The 21,873-nt window shown below is 41.8% G+C and overlaps 1 protein-coding gene across 2 annotated transcripts in view; it reads right to left on the bottom strand.

The window, feature by feature from the left end:
• The window catches only part of me1 (malic enzyme 1, NADP(+)-dependent, cytosolic), a 536,434-nt gene that overhangs the window by 95,344 nt on the left and 419,217 nt on the right, over positions 1-21,873 (bottom strand). For both annotated transcript variants that reach the window (XM_069887178.1, XM_069887179.1), the window contains one exon: positions 21,100-21,213. In XM_069887178.1, coding sequence (XP_069743279.1) covers positions 21,100-21,213 — 114 coding nt within the window. The remainder of the gene's footprint in view (positions 1-21,099; positions 21,214-21,873) is intronic.

Genomic DNA, 21,873 nt, shown 5'->3' with positions numbered 1-21,873 from the left:
AGCCACAAACGAGCCTGCAGCTGACGTGGACTTTTTACCCCCTCCATAAATCTTTGTCCGCGAAGCCAAGCCAAAGAAGAAAAGGAAAAAGAATTAAAAACTCACCAAAATACTGGAGGAATTCAATCAGTCTTTTCAGCATCAATAGGAGACAAAGATATATTGCTGACGTTTCTGGCCTCAATCCTTCCTCAAGGAATAAGCAGAATAAGCCAGAAGCAAGAAATCTCAGAAAGTCTCAGAATTCAAACAATGGGGGAGGAATTCAGACCAATAAAAGGTGTTAATTAGATATGATAAAGGACAAGGTAAGAATTTATTGTCTGTGCAAAAGGAAACAGAATAGAGAGACAGAGATAGGGAAAGGCAATGGGGGGGGGGGGGGGGGGGGAGAGTTAAAAAAAAGCCAGAGAGGGCAATATTATTGCCATCCGGTTGGAGGGTTCCCATTTGGAAGATGAGGTGTTACTCCTCCAATTTGTGGGTGGTCTCAGTCTGCCAGTGCATGAGACTATGGACAGACATGTTAGCAAGGGAATGGGATGGAGAATTGAAATAGGTGGCCACTGAGAGATCCACACTTTTGCAGCGGACAGAGCTGAGATGCTCAACAAAGCAATCCCCCAGTCTGCATCCAGTCTTTCTGATGTAGAGCAGACCACAATAGGATCACCGGATGCAGTAGATGAACCCCGCAGACAAGTGAAATGTGGTTTCACTTGGAAGGATTATTCATGCTATATTGTATCTTCCTATCATAGAATTTTCCTTTAAACCATCAACTGCCTTCTCTCACTTTCATTAACTTTTCTCCTTCTCAGAAATGATGAAGGGTCTTCAACTCAAAATGTTAACCACATCTTTTTCCAGATTTGCTGCCTGATCTGTTAAACTTTACCAGCATTTCCTGTTTTCATTTGATATTTCCAGCCTCGGGAGTTTTTTTTTTAATTTTCATCTGTTGTTGAATTATGCAACCTCCAGTTATCATTAACTGCAATAGTCACTCAAAATTTACCTACCTCGGCTGCACCATTTCATCTGATGCAAGGATCGACAAAGACATAGACAACAGACTCGCAAAGGTAAATAGCACCTTTGGAAGACTACACAAAAGAGTCTGGAAAAACAACCAACTGAAGAAACATACAAAGATCAGTGTGTACAGAGCCGTTGTCATACCCATGCTCCTGTTCAGCTCAGAATCATGGGTCCTCTACTGGCATCACCTACGGCTCCTAGAACGCTTCCATCAGCGCTGTCTCCACTCAATCCTCAACACTCATTGGAATGACTTCATCACCAACATCGAAGTACTCGAGCTGGCAGAGTCCGCAAGCATCGAATCCATGCTGCTGAAGACCCAATTGCGCTGGGTGGGTCACGTCTCCAGAATGGAGGACCATCGCCTTCCCAAGATCGTGTTCTATGGCGAGCTCTCCACTGGCCACCGAGTCAGAGGTGCACTAAAGAAGAGATACAAGGACTGCTTAAAGAAATCTCTTGGTGCCTGCCACATTGACCACCGTCAGTGGGCTGATATCACCTCCAACCGTGCATCTTGGCGCCTCACAGTTCGGCGGGCAGCAACCTCCTTGGAAGAAGACCGCAGAGCCCACCTCACTGACAAAAGACAAAGGAGGAAAAACCCAACACCCAACCCCAACCAACCAATTTTCCCTTGCATCCGCTGCAACCGTGTCTGCCTGTCCCGCATCGGACTTGTCAGTCACCAACGAGGCTGCAGCTGACGTGGAGATACCCCTCCATAAATCTTCGTCCGTGAAGCCAAGCCAAAGAAAAGAAAAGGAAGCTGTTAGAAACATTTAATTTCACAGGATAAATGGATGAAACTCACTGTCATCCAAGAGCAACATTAAAATGTAAATGCTGGGAAGCGAAAAAGGCCCTCAAATGTGGTAAAACAAGCAAAAAATATTCAAGGTCTCTTAACAGATTTTAAAAAAATATTTGAAAATATATATATTTATTAATGTAATAAAGTTCTGAGTGTATATTTTCATCAAGGCACGATGTGTTCTTCCCTCCACTTGATTTAAATGATTCACACTCTGTTTTACTAAGCAAATCCTCAGTAGTTGATGAAAACAATGTCAACATTAAACTAATCCCCTGGAGAATATTATTTTTTAAACCATCAGTAAAATGGATCATCTGTCCATATCACATTATCATCTCTGGGGCTTGCTGTCATGGCAACTACATTATCTGCAAAGCCACAGTGATTGCAATTCATTGGCTATTGGGAGTTTTGGGACGTCCCATTTATGAAATAAGTCTAAGTGCGTGTCTTTTTATTTCCTTGAGCTTCCACAGTAAACTTGCAAGGTTAATAATTTGTGAATATCAGGAAACAAATGCTGAATACATTGACATGAAATTTCTTTTCCTGGTAGCTCACGAGCAACATTAATCCCTTGTCCATTTGGAAGCAATCCAGTTTTTTTTTTTAAAAACAGTAAACAGAGCAAGACCATTCTAATGAGCAGAATTGTACTGGCTATCGCCAGCGACTCTGCCTGGAACACTAGACATCCAGCCATTCATGTTCAGTCGTGGACACAGATGATGCATTTCAAGTCAAAGACTCATTACTCACAATGCCCTCCCACACCGAACAAGAGGCTGGTCTTAGTTTCTGCAGGACCTCGCTCGGGGAGAAAAATCATCAACCTCATCTCTATTAGTGCTGGACTCTTTGCACAAGAGATGTGTCAATTACAGTCATATGACAATTACAACATTTATAAGATATTTGAACAACTCCATTGAGAGGAGAAATTTAGAAGGATTTTGGACAAATGTTAGTAAATTACACTAGCTTAGGAAGGCACCATAGTCAGCAGAAATGAATTGGTTAAAAAGCTGATTTCCTCACTGTATAACCCAATTCTACTGCTTCCTCTCACAGCTTGTGCAGAAAAAGGTGCCCCCTTTTGACCCTTATCATTTGGACACCTTTACGTTGGCGGGGGAAAGACTGACTGTCCATCTTATGATTTTATAAACCTTGAGAAGGTTCCACCCAGCCTCCTTTACTCTAAAGAATACATTCCCTACCTTCCCAGGTTTCTCCTTATAATTAATATTATTTGAATGTGAAATTTGGGGATTTGGGAAAGTCAGTTGTATTTTGAAACAAATTAATTTACAAATAGTGAAAAAACATAAAAGTAATAGACTTAATTTTATTCTTTATAATTTTTATTTTCTTCTAATTTGATAGGTTATTACATGTCAACAAATGTCAAAGATCTATCAAAACTTAATTTCCCTGAAAGTTTGAATGAATGGAAAACTTCATCCCAAGCCTTTTCTCTGTCTAAAACCAACCAGGGTGCTTGAGGCAGAGAGAGAGAGAGAGAGAGAAAGTCCAAAGTAAATCCAGTTCAATTCACTCCAACAGGCTTGCACACTCAATTAGAGAGTGCAATTTCATGTGAAAGCAAAGTATTCCTAATTATAACACTGTTTATTTAACAAATTCCACAACAGACCATGGTTTGAATGGAAAATAGCATGGTTTTCAAAAAAGCAAGAAAAAGGGCAAAACTTTCAGAAGTAGAAAAAAATATATCAAAAGAAAGTTGCACATTTCCTGCATTATTGAAATCAATTTCATTCCAGTAGCCTAAGAGGATTCCGACATGAAACTTTATAGAAATGTATCATAATGAAATCACATATATAGATATAATTTATACTTTAAATGATTATTCCATGCTGATATATTTCTTAAATCATATATCAACAGCACTTTGAGATTGGTAGAGGAAATATACCAACAGCACTTTGAGATTGGTAGAGGAAATGTAGCAAAAACCATCTGTTAGATCAGTCATTCCCAAAGTGGGCAGTGAGTGCCCTGGGGGCAGAGGAAAGATACAAGGGGGCAGTGAGGAAAAAAGGGGATGGATAACGCTTGTTTGTATCTCGGTGATGTGGTCTGAACAGGACACGCCCCACATCAGACACCATGGGGAGTGGTGATCATTGCATTTTCACATCGGCAAGGGCCAAGGCTGTAAGTTTGTAAAGATTGCAAGTTATCTTCAGCTGGGGATGGTGACTGACTGGGTCAGGATTGCTCGGGACGGTTATAACTGGGGATGGTGACTGGCCGGGACGGGACCGCTTGGGGTGGCGACCACTCAGGATGATGACCACTCTGGATGGTGACCGCCCAGGAATGTGACTGACCACCCAGGGCGGTCACTGCCCAGGATGGGACCAATGGGACGGAGACTACCCGGAACAGGACCACTCGGACAGTGACCGACTGCTCAGGATGGGGACTGACCATGTTATATCAAAACCCGTGCTGTTCAAAACCATGTTATACGAGGTATACCTATATTTACATTTAACTGTAACTTCTAATGTTAAGTAGTTCTAAAGTATTTGATTTTTTTAGTTTCACATTTGTACTTGGTATTATTGTGTCAGGTACTTTTCCTAGTAATTGCATTACTATTATATTAACTTATGTTTTTTTCTGCTGGATTTTGTTGTGATTGGCAAGATTTTTAAAAAATAACAGCAAACAAAAAAAGTGTAGGTAATAGAGTGAGTGTAAGTTTACCCTTTCATATTGCTAAATAAATTGGTTTACAATAAGTTTTATTTGTGAAATACATACACTTGTTTATTGTTTAGGATTAGCAGTTTTACATTTTCAGTAGACCTAATACCAAGAAAGAGGTTTTTGTTGTATGTGTATGTGTGGGAGTGGGGGGGGGGGGTGGGTGGGAGAGAGAGAAGGGGTGCTAGGGAGCCAAGGGGGTAGCAGCTCGGAAAAGTTTGGGAACTACTGTGTTAGACGAATACAAAATTTCTGATTGTAATGTCTGGCCTCCAACATCTTATTATTAAGGGTGCTTATCCCTTTATCTGTAATTCTGAAAACCTAACATTTTTTACATTAATGTTATGTGCTCATTAAACATGACCCAACACGATTAACACTCAACTCAGTCTAGCTTCCCCATGGTCCAGAGTCACTGCAACTGCCCCTGACGTCCAGTGTCGCCGCAACTGCCAACGTTCAGTGGCACCATAACCACCCTGACGTTCAGCGCTGCCACAACCGACCCCAACATCCAGCGCCGCCGCAATAGCTCCCGACATTCAACGCCGCCACAACCCCCCAGGCCAGCACCACCACAACCTCACCCTCATCTACAGCCGCCATATACTCCCCCCACCCCCCCATTCTGTGCTGTCTGTCTTTGTTTTGACTGATTCTGTACCGCCACCATTTTTATTCCATAATCCAAAATAATCCGAATACCGAAAGTGTCTGGTCCCAAGGATTTCAGATAAAAGGTAAGGCACCTGTATAGTACTTGCACTTTAATTTGAATTGGAGCCAACTCTTCCAAATTAAACTATACAAGGCCTGAATCTTAGGATTATGGCATGTGGAGAGTGCTCAAATTCAAAATAGATCAACTTTCTACATTTGTTATGCTCCAAATGATGTAAAAACCAAACACAGATCGAGATAAATAGGAAAGGACGGCCCCTGCTTTGGGACTTAAATACAGTCAGGACTTGTTAGGTAAAAACAAGGACTGGTTTACATGATAGCTCTTCATACAGAATCTGACAGAGGGACTGTTGATAGTCCATTTGAAATAGATCCTGCACTCTATCCTCTTTCATGGTAGTGTAGGAATTTAGAAACAGTTACTTTTGATTATTGTAGGAGTTTAGAAACAGTTATAGAAGGTAGAAAAAGCAAGGAAATAGCTAAAATGTTCTTTGTGTAAAATGGCACATGAAAAAGTAGACAAGAGAACAGAGGAATTTAAGGAAATATAGAAATATGCACGTACACACAAAGGACTTGTTTAATAGGGGGTGGGGAAAGGAGGTGTGAGTACGGGATAGGAGAAAGTCGGAGTCAGTCAAGAGTCAGGCGAATAGGGAAAAGTGCCAAACCAATCCAAGAAGGATAAATGTAAGAAAAATGTAAGGGGAGGTTAATTGAAAAATGTATAAAAACAAAGAAGCTTCCTGCCCTCGGTGTACTGTCCCCAGGTTCGCGAGGTACCCTTGGGAGGTCCAGGGGGTGGAATAGGTTTTGTAAATGTCCCCTTGACTAGCACAGAAGTGAGAAATTTTAAACAGGAAATGAAGTCTTTAATTGAAGATCCTCAAGCCTGTGCGGAGCAATTAGATCAGTTTCTGGGACCTAACATTTACACCTGGGATGAGTTAATGTTTATATTCAAAGCTTTATTTTCTTTAGATGAGAGAGGAATGATTAGACAAGCTGGAATTAGGGTGTGGGATCGGGAACACCAGGGAGGTCCAGGAGCAGTTGCTGGAGAGGACAAATTCCCTCTGGTCAATCCAAACTGGGATAAGGGGACGGTAGATGATCGCACCCGGATAGAAGAATACAGGGTGAACCTGATAAAGGGAGTGAGGGAGTCAGTACCAAAAGGACAGAATTTTAAGAAAGCATTCGAGGTTTCCCAGGACCCAGAGGAAACCCCCTCAGCCTTTTTGAATAGACTGCGGGCGGCAATACAACAATATGGAGGATTGGATATAGAGTCACCAGCTGGGGAACAATTAGTTTTGACAGGGTTTGTTACAAACTCAGCCCCAGATATACGAAATAAACTTCAAAAGACTGAAAATTGGCATGAACAGGGATTATCCCAGCTCCTACAAATAGCCCAAAGGGCATATGTCCAAAGGAGTGAAGATAAGCAGAAAGGAAAGGCGAAGATATTAATGCAGGCGGTAAAGGAAGTCGTAAATGGACAGCAGGGAAGTCAAAGACGCCGGACCAATGGTCCGGGCGGATGGATGGGAATGAGAGAAAGAGAAGGGCCAGGATTTGAAGGATGGGACGAACCCCAGGGTCCACGACCACGAACGGGGTCTCCAAGAGGTGGTCCCAACAAAGGATGGCAGACAGGGCCCAAGATTTGTTTCTATTGTAAAAGAGAGGGACACTTCAAGAGGGAATGCCCCCAGAGGGCTAGGGACACACGATCCTATGTTTTGATGGAGGAGGGAGATTAGGGGAGTCAGGGTTCTCCCGTAAAGACTGTCGTGGGGCTGCACGGAGAACCATTGGTAAACTTAAGCATAGGACCCCACGAAGAAGAAATGATTTTTATGGTAGACTCGGGGGCTGCTCGTTCTAGTATTTTAACCAAACCCAAAGGAACAGTTTTTGACGGGAGGGTGGTTATTTCAGGGATCGGGGGATCTAACTTTGAGGTTCCTGAATTAAAGGGCCTTAGGATACAGATAGGAAAAAAGGTGATAAGGGGAGACATTCTACTCATCCCTCAGGCGGGAGTTTGTCTATTGGGTTGAGATTTGCAGGATTCGTTAGGCATTGGGACTCGGCCCCAGGGGAAGGGGATCGGAGTCCAGTTCTGTACATTGACACAAGAAGATCGCGAGTTGATTGACCCCAAAGTGTGGGCGAAGAAGGGAAATAGAGGGGGGTTGGATGTTCCCCCACTTCGGGTCACGTTAAAGGATCCCAATCAGACAGTTAGGCGTAAACAGTACCCGATTTCTATGGATGGAAGGAAGGGATTGCAACCCGTAATCGATCAACTACTACTGGATGGTTTGCTTGAACCCTGTATGTCCCCCTTTAAAACCCTAATATTGCCAGTCCGAAAACCAGACGGTACTTATCGGCTGGTACAAGACCTACGAGAGTTAAACAAGGTAATTTTGGCCCGATACCCCATTGTACCTAATCCATATACTATTATGGGAAAAATAGATTCAAATAGTAAATGGTTTAGTGTGATAGACCTCTTTCATGGTAGTGTAGGAGTTTAGAAACAGTTACTTTTGATTATTGTAGGAGTTTAGAAACAGTTATAGAAGGTAGAAAAAGCAAGGAAATAGCTAAAATGTTCTTTATGTAAAATGGCACATGAAAAAGTAGACAAGATAACAGAGGAATTTAAGGAGATATAGAAATATGCACGTACACACAAAGGGCTTGTTTAATAGGGGGTGGGGAAAGGAGGTGTGAGTACGGGATAGGAGAAAGTCGGAGTCAGTCAAGAGTCAGGCGAATAGGGAAAAGTGCCAAACCAATCCAAGAAGGATAAATGTAAGAAAAATGTAAGGGGAGGTTAATTGAAAAATGTATAAAAACAAAGAAGCTTCCCGCCCTCTGTGTACTTTCCCGAGGTAGGGGAGAGTACCCAACCTTGCAATGTTGTAAATGTAAGTAAATGTTCTTTGTTCTCAACTTTTGTCTCGAGCATACTTTGTGAACTCCAACGGCACTTCTTACAGTAGTGTATTGAGATCCACTCACACATTTAGCTATTTGTTACGTTTCAGGTTATTAAAATAAATAACATCACTTGTAGCCTTCTGTGATAGAAAATATCCATGGGTGCCATTTTTGTCCGAATGGAAAACTCAGGTCCCAGTGCAACTTAGCCACTGATCACATTGTGGTCCACTGACCTTGTGTTCTATGTTACTGAACTACCCTTTAGTTCTAAATGACTTTATAATCAGGAAATGCTTGTAGTCATGGCTGTAAAATAGTAAATGGCAGATAAATAGTGGATCTGGTGCAGAACAGGTAAGCAACAAATTAAATAGAACTCTTTGTAGTGGAAAACCATTTTTTTCATTTGCTCATTAAATTTGTTGCAAGGAACATAATTTATGAACTAAAGGTATTATTTGACCATCATGCTGAACATTCTGTTCTCAATCATTCTTTTGTACAAGTTGCCTTTAACTATAATTGCGCAATTTATATGTTAAATTCCCGTTGTGAAAACAGGATTGTTCCATCACAAGCGTGCTAATTCACAGCCATCAAGGTCGCTATTGATCAAACTTCTCATATCATTTGGGACAATTGTACACAGCTAGGATTCTTCAATTCACAAGGTCCTCACTGGTTCTGAAGGCCTCAATCCCCTGATGCAATTTCCCAGAGCTGCCTCCACCTCCCTGTATCTATTAGGTGCACAAAAACACTCACTGCTTGCAAGTCATAACCAGCCAAATGCTTGCAAGTCATAACCAGCCAAATGCTTGCAGTTCAAGGAAAGAAGCTTGCTTGGATTCATAGGTTGTTGCATTTGAATCCAAATATAAAATCATGTGAATATATAATATACATATTTTAAAACATAATTCACAGCTTTATAATTGCCACTTAGTTACATTTTTGTAGGATGGTTCTGCAAATCTGCATTCCTCAATGTGGGCAGCTGGCCATGAACATGCACTTTAATTGGGTGGAGTTGGGCAATGTGTCAGTTTCTGAAGGGAATGAAGGTTACAGCTTCCACTGCCACGTTGCACCATGCAATGTTTATGCCACTGTAAACAACAGATATAGATTTATTTACAAAGGAACAAATCATTTCTCTGCAAAAAAAAGTAGCCACAACACGTTGCAAATAAAATTATGAAATTACTTGGCTTATTTTACTGTTACCTTTTCAATTTAACCATGATATCCTTTATTGCAAGAATGTCTAGCCACAAAATAATTTGGCTTAAAACCAGCACCCAGCATTTTGGCTTCTCTTTATGAACAAAAGTTCAAATGAATGAATATTTGGAATTCATTCTACAGATCACTCAGCATCTTCAGGAGATGCATTTACATTCTGTCTTGCTACCAAATTTAAAACATCTTCTTGCTGACAGACTAACAACAGTGACAGTTGGTGGGCAAAGTCACCAAAAACAAATATGAAAAAGGAGATCCTACGTGGCAAATGGATTCTCTTTGGGGGGAAGCTGTTTCAGGAAATATGCTGAAATGAAGGCAAAGAATTTTGTATATATCTGGCATAAACTGCAAACAAATGCCGTGAATTGATACTTCGAAGCATGAAACTGAAAATGATGAGATTTTTTTAATATACAGTTAAACTCCTCAGTCACAAGAGGGTCAGTAACCAGAGGGTCATACAAGAAGATGAAAATAAGTTGCATAAACTTGGGAAGTTACTATGCTCTGGAATGTCTGGCCTTTCCCCCCCTTTTGATGAGACAGGATCAATGATTGACACGAGGGTAAAGGCACCATAAAATGGGATAAAATAATCACACCACAAAAGAATTTCAGATTTGGTTTAAGAGGGAGAAATCTGGTTATCATTTTATTTAACCTGAAAGGGAGTAGACAAGCAAGAGATGCAAATGCAGACATATAAAACTTCAATTGAATTTTTTGTCACATTTACTGGTTTACAGTGAAGATTTATAGGAAAACAAACAGCTACTATAGTTAGTCTTTTAAAAGGATGAATGGGGGGATTAAATCTGGGAAATAGGGAAATAGCAGACATTGAATACATATTTTGCTCCTCTTCATAGTAAAAAATGCTAAATGAATTTCAGTACATTATAAATTGCACTTGAAAGGGATATAGAAACGAAGATGGGAGAAACAATACTTGGACAACTAATAGCAACAACGGTAACCATGGGCCTTAAGGCCAGGGTTTTAAAAGTAGATGTAAATATAGTGGATGCATTGACTGCAATTTTTCCATGGATTCTTGAAAGGTTTTGATGGATTGGAAGACCCCAAATTTAACTCTATTTTGTGATGTTTCTTTTATTGATCAAACGGAGAAACATTTCCCTGCCTAAACATGCTCAATGGCTATGAGACGTTGTGGCGGCCCTTTGCAGCTCCCCCACAGGGCCTCACAAAATGAAGGATGAATGTAATGATCCAGCAAGCTGCACGAGGCCTGCAGCGCTGCCCTCTGCTTAAGTGGCCTATCAGGGAAAGCAGAACACAAACACACCAATCAGTGCTGAGAGGGCTTTGATCACGTCCCTCAGCTTGAGAATAAAAGCAGGGCTGTGAGTCCAATAAAGCTGTGTGTGTTAACTACACCCAACTGGGGTTTGTGTTAGTCTTTCTGGGAACAGTGTGTTCTTTCTAAGCTAACCTGCATACAGCTATAATCTCTCCTGCGTTATAGGCTCCGTAGAGCCATAGCTTGTAGCAGCTAGCAGCATTCTAGATCCAGCAATGGAGGAGATGGGCATATTATGCTGCTCTAACAGCCCTGGGCCTCCCATTCCACATGGTCCATAAAGGACAGGAGGGCGGAGGCCATGTGGGGTCTACAGACACCTCAATGAGGCCACAACACCTAACCACTACTTGGTACCCCACATTCAGGACTTTACCGCACATCTACAAGGGACACGGATTTTTTCCTAATTGATTTATTCCAAGGCTACCACCAAATCCAAGTCCACCCAGAGGACAGTGTGAAAAACAGCTATTCTCACTCCATTCGGCTTATTTGAATTTTTAAGGATTCCTTTTGGACTGAAAAATGCAGCCCAAACATTCCAACGAGTAATGGACACTGTGGGCAGGGACCTCAACTTTATTTTCATCTACTTAGACCAGGGTGAGATGCCACTCAATTAAGACTACTGTGCAATAGACTGAGTGAATATGGACTGACTATCAATCCAGCTAAATCCGAGTTTGGAAAAGAGGTAATCAACTTCCTGGGCCACCGGATTGACATACACAGTGCAAAACTACTATCAGAAAAGATAGAGGCCATTAAATCCTTCCCACAGCCTACGAAAGTTAAAGGCCTTCAGAAATTCACAGGGAGGATTAATTTTTTATCATAGATTCATACCTGCAGCAAACCTCATCATCTGTCCCCTTTTCTCTCTAATGTCAGGCACCCAAAAAGATCTCAAATAGAATGCAAAAGCCTCAGAGGCCTTCCAAAAGGCTAAGGATCTTTAGCAAATGCCATTCTCCTGGCACACCCACAATCAGAGGCGCCCACAGCCCTCACAGTTGATGCCTCCAATACGGCAGTCGGATGAGAATTAGAACAAATTGATGGACACTGGAGACCTCTAGCTTTCTTCAGTAAACATCTGCGGCCACCTGAAATACAATACAGTGCATTCAACAAGGCACTGTATCTGGCCATAAGACATTTTCATTACTTCCTGAAAGGAAGGAGATTCAAAGTGTTTACTGACCACAAACCATTCACTTATGTTTTCAAAAACGTCTTGGACCCTTGGTCGACCAGACAACAGCATCTCAGAATTTACTACAGACATTGAACATATTGCTGGCAAGGTAAATGTTGTGGCAGATGCGCTGTCACGCCCAAACGTGTTGGCTGTCCATGAGACTCCAGGCATCAATTACAAGGCCCTAGCTGATCCCAAAGGTGCAGTGTACAGAATGGCTATAACCAGCCTCCACATTGAGGATGTTCCCTTCGGTACAGGACATACAACTTTACTCTGTGACACTTTGAATGGCAAGCCCTGTCCCATTATCCCCATCACATGGAGGAGGCAGATATTAGAGTCCGTACACAATTTAGCCCATCCTTCTATCGAGATCACTGTCAAGATGGTGGCCAACCGTTACGTCTGGTATGGCTTTCGTAAACAGGTCACCAATTGGGCCAGAATATGCACACAGTGCCAAACTTCGAAAGTCCAGACACACATTAAAGCCCTACTCCAAATCTTTGCACCTCCAAGGCACAGGTTTAGCCATGTTCACAGTGATATAGTGGGCATCTTACCAGTCTCTCAAGGCACTCATTTCCTACTCACTATGGTAGACAGGTCTATCAGATGGCCGGAAGCCATTCCCCTTCCCGAAATATCTACTGAAATGTGTTAGGACACACCTCAATACTTGGGTGGCACGCTTCAGGGTCCCTGAGCACCTTATCTCAGACCGAAGAGCCCAGTTCACCTCCAGTCTTTGGGCGGCCTTAGCAACAGCACTCAGGACACAGCTGCACCACACTACAGCCTACCATCCCCAGGCAAACAGCCTAGTGGAGAGATTCCATAGGCACCTAAAAGCAGCCCTGATGGCCCAACTCACTGGGCTCAACTGGGCTGATAAATTACCCTGGGTCCTCTTAGGTATCCGAATCATGCCGAAAGAGGATTTAGAAGTTTCATCCGCCAAAATGGTATACAGGATGCCACTGGTCATCCCGGGCAAATTCCTGGCCACCAACTGGGGAACCAAAGAACCCCTCAGGCAAGCGCTAGTGCGACTTCATGAGCAGTTGGGAAGCCTAACCACTTTACCATCCAAAGCACATGCTAGCCACTCACATTTGTCCCCAGAGATTTTTAGAACTTCACACACTTTTTCATAAAACAGAGTATACAGACCCCCCATTGCAGAGACCCTATAAGGGGCCATTCCGCATCGTCTGGCACAAAGGTTCAACTCCGATTGACATCGGAGACTGAGAGGAGACCTTTACCATTGACAGGTCGAAACAAGCCTGTTTGGACATTACACAGTCGATCAACAACCCTCTCCCCCCGCAAAAGAGGCCGGCCTTCCAAGAATAACAATATTCCGATCGCTGGTTCTGTGCTAAGAGGGTTTGACCACTCCCCTCAACTTGAGAATAAAGCTGAGTGTGTTAACTACCCATCTGGGTTTCATGTTGCTCTTTCTGGGAACAGCATGTTCCTTCTAAGCTAACCTGCATGCAGCTATAACCTCTCCTGTGCTATAGGCTCTGCAGAGCCATAGCTTGTAGCAGCTAGCTGCAACATCATGTTTAAACCTAAATATTAGATGTTCAATTTCTGATTTTAATGTAAATTTTAAAACATTTTATAATATTTGATTTGTTATGAAGGTAGAAATGTTGACTAATGAGGTAATTTATCACCTGTGTTTTTGTTTTGGCCAACTGCTTCTTTCTTGGTAGTGGGTTTAGATTTTCCTTTTTTTAAAAATAATAAATAATATAAATACATTATAATCTGTTTGATTAAAATGTGGAGTACTTTAGATGAAATGATATGATTTGAGTGTAATGTATCCTTTTGAATTTTAATATATGTACTATGATATTTTTGATGTGAAATTTCAATGTTAATAAAAATATTGAAAAAGAAAAAAAAGAAACTTGGGTTCTTTTGTATTAATTATATTTTATTAACAACTCACAACCTCATGGGACATCCATTTTGCATCTAACCTGAGGTAGAAAATTTGTCTCCAACTTTCTCTTGTAGTCAGGAGGATCACCAACCCCAATCACCACATCCCCTTTCCTTAAGATGTTCAACATTACAGGGTAATACAGTATTCATTTCAATTTAAAGTTAAACATAAATATAAACATCAACAGCACAAAGTTTTTAAGTGAGCTGTTTTCTTTTTTCTTTTAGAGATTCAGTCTGTCAGGTGCTTCGATAACATGTGGATCTTCTCAACACAGATGCATATGTCGGCTCCACTGGTCCGCCACTGTTTGGAGCTGGTGGTATTTCCTCTGTTGCTGTACAGGCTGGATCTTCTGCATTTGGCTGTTCTTGCAGCATCACTTGCATTTTCAGCTGACTCTTTTGATTCCTCTTCAGTATTTGGCCCTCCTCTGTTCTGACTGTGTAGAATCTTGGATTTACTTCCTCCAGAACAGTGACCTTATTGTCCCAGATGTTAGAATCTCTGAGTCTCACTGCGTCACATTGTGCCAGTGGCCCTAAGCTTCTTGTTGACTTGTCATATTGGTTTTTTTGTCTCCTTTGCAGACACTTTTGTTTCTGTTTGACATCTCTGTTCTTGTTTGGGCCTGCAGAATAGGGAAGTGTGGTGCGTAGTCTACATCCCATCAGGAGTTCAGCAGGTGCCATGCCATGTTCAAGTGATGAAACTCAGTAACTCAACAGAGCTAGATAAGCATCTGAGCCACTTTCTTGTGGTTCCTTGAGTAACTGTTTATCGATGTGAACTCCTTTTGCTGCTTTACCATTTGACTTGAAGTCACATATCAAAAATCATACTCTTCTCCAAAGTTCTGGAATTCTCTACTCTGTAGCATGGTCCATTGTCACTGTAGACAATTTGAGGAATTCCATGTCTTGCAATGATTGATTTCATATCTTTGATCACACAGGCAGCAGTCATGTTAGGAAGCAGCACAATCTCAGGATAGTTCGATAGATAGTTAATAACCTACAGGTAATTCTTTCAATCCAGGGGGAACAGATCAGTCCCAACTTTCTGCCATGGACAATGCATCAGCCAGCACAATAAGTTTCCCTGGTGTGTTCACCAATTCACAGTCTTAACATTGTAGCTTTATCATCAGTCTTTGGATTCGCAGCGACATCTCACTGAGATTTTTCTTGTTTACGACTATTAATGGCTTGTGGTCTGTCTCTGCCACGAATGTTGGTAGACCATACACATAACTCTGGAATTTTTCGACTTCATAGACCAGTTGTTGACACTCTTTCTCTATCTGTGCATATTGACATTCGGATGTGGTCATTGTCCTTGATGTGTATGCAACTGGCTTCCAAACTTCTCCCACAGCCTTTTGAAGCATCTATAGATATTTTCATACTTCAAGATCAAAAGCACTGGTTCTGTAGTTAGAATGGTCTTCAGTTTTCCCCATTCTTCCTCATGATTGGCTGTCCACTTGAATTCATATTTGTCCTGAAACAACTTCCTCAGGTGCATTGTTTTAGGAGACAAGTTTGGTATGAATTTACCAATGTAATTGACCATTCCCAGAACTCTCAATATGCCATTTTTGTCAGTGGATCTGGGCATCTCTAAAATTGATTTCACCTTGCTCTTGTCTGGCTCTTAGAAAGGTGATTTCCTTCACACCAAACTGACATTTTGCTTTGATTAACTTTAATCCATACTTCTGGATGCACTGTTGTACTTGTGCTGCTCCTGTGTGGATTCACATACAATCATGTCATCCATGTATATGCCTACCCCATTTATGCCTTTTATGATGTGCTCCTTCATCCTGTTGAACACTTCAGGAGCTGAGGAAATTCCAAAAGGCATACATAAACAGAAGTATCAGCCAAACAGTGTATTGAGTGTACAGAATTTTGTGCTATCTTAATGCAGTTTTAATTGCCAGAAGCCCTGGGATGCATCCAATTTGGAGAAAAACTTTATACCAGCCATCATACTTGTAATTTCATCCTTGGTTAGAATGTGATATTGTTCCCTCTTTATACCGGCATTTAAGGCTTTTAGGTCCATGGACACGCATAGATCACCGTTCTTCTTTTTGACACACAACATTGAATTCACCCATTTTGTGGACACCTCTGATTTCTTTATGACCCCTAGTGATGTAATCTTGTCAAGTTCCTGCTTGAGCTTTTCATTTAGTGGAGTTGGGGCATGCACTACTGACTGTGAATCCTTCTTTAACTGTATCTTTTAGGTGAATAGTCAAATTCCAAACACCTTGAAGATATCTAGAAATGGATGCAGCATTTCCTCTACGCTGTTATGTGCATTGGCGCTGTTAATGCAGTACACCCTCTTGACTAGGCCTAAGTTTTCACATGCTTTGTCACTAAGCAGTGAGTCATGTCCATCTGGGACCACTGCAAACATGAGGTGGTGCCCTTTACCTTTAATTTTCACCTTGAGTCTACATGTACCTTTCGTGTCAATCTGCTGTCCATTGTAGGCCTTAAGCTGAACAGATCTTGGATGAACGTATGGCTTTATATTCATTGCCCTGATGTCACACTCATAGATCAAACTGGCCCTTGCCCCTATGTCCAGCTTGAAAGGAATATCTGCTCCATTTGCATGAAATTACACCGTCCACTTGTTCTGCTCAACTCTATTCACACTTGGCTGTTCAGTCTCTGCTGGTTTGAAACCTTCTTGTGCTTCCATGCCCACGAAGAATGCATCCCCGAGGATAGTTTCTTCTATAGTGTGCACATTTCTACTTTGCTTTGTTTCCCTTTGGAAAAACATTGCTTTACATAGCGATTTTGGCACGTTGGATGCCACAACGTTTACAATTGAATGTCTCTCCAACTTCTTGTTGTTTCCTAGGTCTTGTTCTCTGTTTCTCTGAGTATTCAAACACCGTGACTATGGCTAAGGCAGGGTGAAGAGATTGCACAAGGCTTTAATGAAGGCAGAAGTGGTCATGTCCGGGCAGGGAATGGCAAGTGGGAAACATGAGTATTCATCAATGATGTTGAAGAAGTACATGCGCTAACCATTCGGAGTTTCTCCCCATTCTTACCACCACTATCTAAGCTCTCCAGGGGCGGGTAATGGGTTCGATGATACCCTCAGTCAGGACCCATCTCACCACTGATTTGATAAAGCCCCTGTCCCAAGAGCTGTATCACCTGCTCTTGGTGGTGATGGCTTACTCTCGGGGGTGAGGTTGGTGAACAGAGGTGGGGGAGAATGCAGAGGGTGGACAGCCTGCAGGTCTCGTGCGGTGGGCACAATGCCAGATGGGCATGGTCGGAAGGGAGGGTGGGTGGGTTTAAAACCTGTTTGTTGTAGACTGTGAAGGGGAGGGGGAATGGGGACTGTCGTATTCCATGGTGATGCTATTAAGGTGGCACTGAAAGTCCAACCCCAGTAGCACGGGTGCACAAAACTGTGGTATCACATGCAGTTTAACATTTTTGCACTCTGAGCCACTCACGGTCAGTATGCTACGCAGCTGCCGTGGTTCTCTGCAGAGTGGGACTTAAGAGACTCTGTAGCTCCCTGGATTCACCGCAAGGGAGTAACACTGCACCATATCAGGGTGGATGAAGCTCTCTGTGCTCCCACTATCAAACAGGCAAACCGTCTTGCGCCTATTTAATTCTATGTCTATCATCGACCTGGTGAGCTGATGAGGGCTGCTTTGGTGAAGCGTGACTAAAGCCAGGGTAACATCACTGTCTGATCCACTGTACTGGCTTGTGGTCTGGTAAGGTGGTGGCGTAGTAGCATGCAAAAGGCATGCATAAATAGGAGTATCGGCCAAACAGTGTATTGAATGTACAGTATTTTGTGCTATCTTAATGCAGTTTTAATTGCCAGAAGCCCTGGGATGCATCTAATTCGGAGAAAAACTTTATACCAGCCATCATACTTGTAATGTTATCATTGGTTAGAATCTGATAAGGTTCCCTCTTTATATTGGCACTTAAGACTTTTAGTTCCATGCACACACATAGATCTTTTTGACGCACACCATTGAATCAATGGCCCGTAGTCTGATAAGATGGGGGCCTCCAAGATGGCGGCTCCCATGGCGTGCATGCAGTGCTGTTGCTCTTCGGAGGTGACATCATCCAAGATGGCGGTGGCCCCTACTCCCCACATGTGGCACTGTTTGGGTTAGAATGTTGCTTTGATTTGCATACCTTTGCACAATGTCCCTTCTTCCCGTAGCCAGAACAGATCTCGTCCTTCCTAGGGTGCTTCTGCTGACAGCAGAAATAGCACTTCGGGTAGTTGCCAGTGGCGATGGCAGCAGTCAAATCAGGACATGGGGTGGCCTGAGATCCTGTGTCCCAAGATGGCAGCACCCATGTTCGCCATGTGGCGGCCGTGCTATCAGTCGAGAAAGAGTCCAATTGCAGAGAGCTACTTCCAGGGTTTTAGTCAGTTTGATGGCTTTCTGCAGTTTCAGCTCAACCTGTTCTAGCAATCACTGGTAAATTTAATCCGATCTGATGCCTGCTACACAAACATCCTAAATCAGCTCCTCCGTGTACATTTCTGCTGATACGGCCTTTCACTGATGACCCACATTCTGCAAGAGGAACATTCCCCTGTCTTGGCTCCCATTCCCACTGTTTCTGACTCAAAGAACAAAATATATTATATATAAAACCTGCCCCTGTCTGTGTCTACCTGCTGAATTCTTTTTGTTCCTTGAATAGGATGACCCTTTCTTACTTCAACTCCTACTATCCTTTGCCTCTTACCTGTTCTCACCAAAGCCTGTTACTCTGAGTTAGTCTGACGATAACCACTCTGTTGGACATACATTTGGGATTTTTCTTCATTATGTTGAGAATTCTTCGGTCATCAGTAGTGGAGATCTTCCTTGGAATATCAGTCTCTTTGCAATAAAAGAGCCAACCAGTGTGCTCTTTCTTCTTAATGATGTTCCAAACTGTTGATTTTGGTAATCCTAAGGTTTGGGCGATGTCTCTTACTGTTTTATTTTGTTTTTCAGCCTCATAGTGGCTGCTTTAACTTTTATTGGTACAACTCTGGTCCCCGTGTTGAAAAACTGGCAACTACAGACTCCAATGGTGATCAAAAGCTTAGAAGCAAGCCAAGCTCTCTTATACCTGCACCACTAAAGTAATTAAACGTACCTGAGTAATCACAAACACCTGTGAAGCCAAATGTCCCAAATATTATGGTGCCCTGTCTAAAAAGTACTGCAATTTCTACATGGTCAAATCAAAATGTCTCAAAATAAACTTGAATAAAATCTAGAATGTGGACTTTAATTACATGTGAATTATTTGATTAGAAATTTAAAACTGTGGAGCACAGGAAAAAATAAAGGAAAAAAGTTTTTTTGTCCCAAACATTATGGAGGGCATTGTATGAGAAGGAACAGGACCAAGATTAATTAAGGAAATTAAGATACAAGCCACCATGATGAAATTTAGTGGCAGTACAAATCTGAGGAGTTGAAAAAGCCTGATCTATCCCAGTGATTCCAAGTCTGGTCTACTTTTAAGGACATTTGGTTTGGATTTCCAAGCTGAAAAACTCACTCACATCTGTCTTATTCTGGAAATCCCAGGTACAGCTTTATTACTTGAAATATTCACCTAGACACAGAAATACAATAGCACAAATGGCCCCAGAAGTTGGATCTACTTTGCAGACCAACATTTCTTACACTCTTCCAATGTCTTTAATCTTGTTTAAGTGCTTTGGAAGCTAGTTTTGCCAATGTACTTAGCATTTGATTGCAATTTAATTTTCATCTGATGGCTTTTTTTAATCACATCATGAAGAGTTCCAGCAGGTAATTGCAGTAGTGGATATCTGCAATAGCTTTAGCATTAGACAGACTCCCAAGGAAACATTTCTTCAAATAATGGGAAGTGAAATAAGCACAGCAGAGTGAACTGGGAAAGCCAATTCATATTAAAGCAGGTAAAATGGAGTGTACAGCTTAGACTGTGTACAGCATTCACATAAACCTATTTGTGAATAGCAGGAAGGCCTCGTCGAATAATGTAAAAAGCCTTTGTTATTATCAGGCACACCCTGTCCTGGCAGTGAGGCAGAAGCACAGTGGAGTTCAGTCGGGTGGGAGTGGTTGCGAGAAACTTCAATATAAATTCCAGATTGGCCTTCTGTCCAAAAAAAATCTTGCTAATTAAATCCTTATGCCCCATTTGTGATGTATGTATTGCTCACAATTGCACATAAAGCACCCAACTTGAACTTCAAAACGTGCCCCCGGTACCTGTCTACTTCACTTTGGATATATGCCAATAGCATTTAGCAATCAGTTTAAACTCAACAGAATTTATGGTGCAGCCCATACCTTGCCATCTGCCAACAACTAGAGTTCAAATCAGCAATAGAGCATCGTGTTGTGGAGAACTCAAGGCATCTCTTTGCAGGTTATGCTTGCAATATGCAAATCTGAAGTGCTCACTCCAACAGTTAAATGCCATTCTGGCTGATGGAAAATTGGGCAGGGAGTGGTGGGATCAAAAGTCCAATCAGCCATTAAAATTAGCTATGTACCACACATTGTCCTCATTGTTACATGGATGACCACTATAGATTTTTTTTAAATTATCATTCAATCAATCTCTGTGACATTTCCACTGCCAGTGTCCATAATATATTGGGACTTTTCTCTAATATGCATTCTCTATAAAAATAGCATATGAAAATCTGGTGGACACTTCCCCTATTCCTCTGATATCTGACCAGATTGTGATCGTCTTGCTGCTCATGGTACCGACCCTTTCTCATACACCTTTACCCTTTCTCATACACCTTTACCCATTGTTGACTGCAGAATGACCAAGCACCTCATAGGGCACAGTGTGGAGAAAGCATGTGGCCTGATAATATTTTTGTGAAAGAAACGTTCCCAAAAACTGAGTATTCGTCAAGTGAATACATATCACAAACTCCATTCCCCTCAATATCAAGCAACCAATACAAGGTCTCCTTCCATGTACATGCACACAAGGCATGGAAGCATCAGAATCAGACACATTTTTCCTGGTCTATGATTTTACATTTACCTGAACAATGAGGCCTTTGGAGTCAACCATCCAGATTCTAGAAAGAGCCTGTTGTCGTTTTATCCCTTCTTTCTCCATGGCCAGCACAATAAGTTCTGCTATTCCCAGGGCAGCCTAAATTATGAGAAGACAAAAACTCAGATTTAGTCAAGTTGAAAACTTTCTTGAGCAAAATTAAATCAGCAAATCAAACATACATTGTACATATTTATTTTCTGTCCTTTCCCACAAGTAAAATGTAACTATGAAATTGCTATCCTTGACTGAAGGATTAAGTGCCAAATTCCTGCAACAATCTAATCTCCAGACTATCGGATGCCGATATTAAGTAGCAATCGAAGATAATTTCCTGATCTAAATTTAAACATATAACAAGGTAAAAAGCCCTTCCGGCCCACTAGCCCATGCCACCAAAATAAATTGATTAAGCTACAAACCCCATGTATTTTTGAAAGGTGGAAGGAAACCTGAGGACCTGGAGGAAATCCACACAGACTTGGGAACGTATAAACTCCTTATAAACTGCGTGGATTCAAACCCAAGTCACTGGCGCTATAATTGTGTTGCGCTAACCACTACATTAACTGTGCCACCCAAACTTTGTTTTTTTCACTGAAGAGTTGCTTAAAATTATAGCATTGTGGAAACTTGCGATCCAGCAACACAAGGTACAAAATACAATAAAGCATATAAACTACAGTACTCCAGTACATTACACATTGTCCTTTCTGTAATTTTGTGAAGCTACTAACATACACTAATATCCATAGCCTT

The sequence above is a fragment of the Narcine bancroftii genome, chromosome 6, assembly GCF_036971445.1.
Source record: "Narcine bancroftii isolate sNarBan1 chromosome 6, sNarBan1.hap1, whole genome shotgun sequence".
Lineage (NCBI taxonomy): Eukaryota > Metazoa > Chordata > Chondrichthyes > Torpediniformes > Narcinidae > Narcine > Narcine bancroftii.
This window is presented reverse-complemented; position numbering and strand designations above follow the sequence as displayed.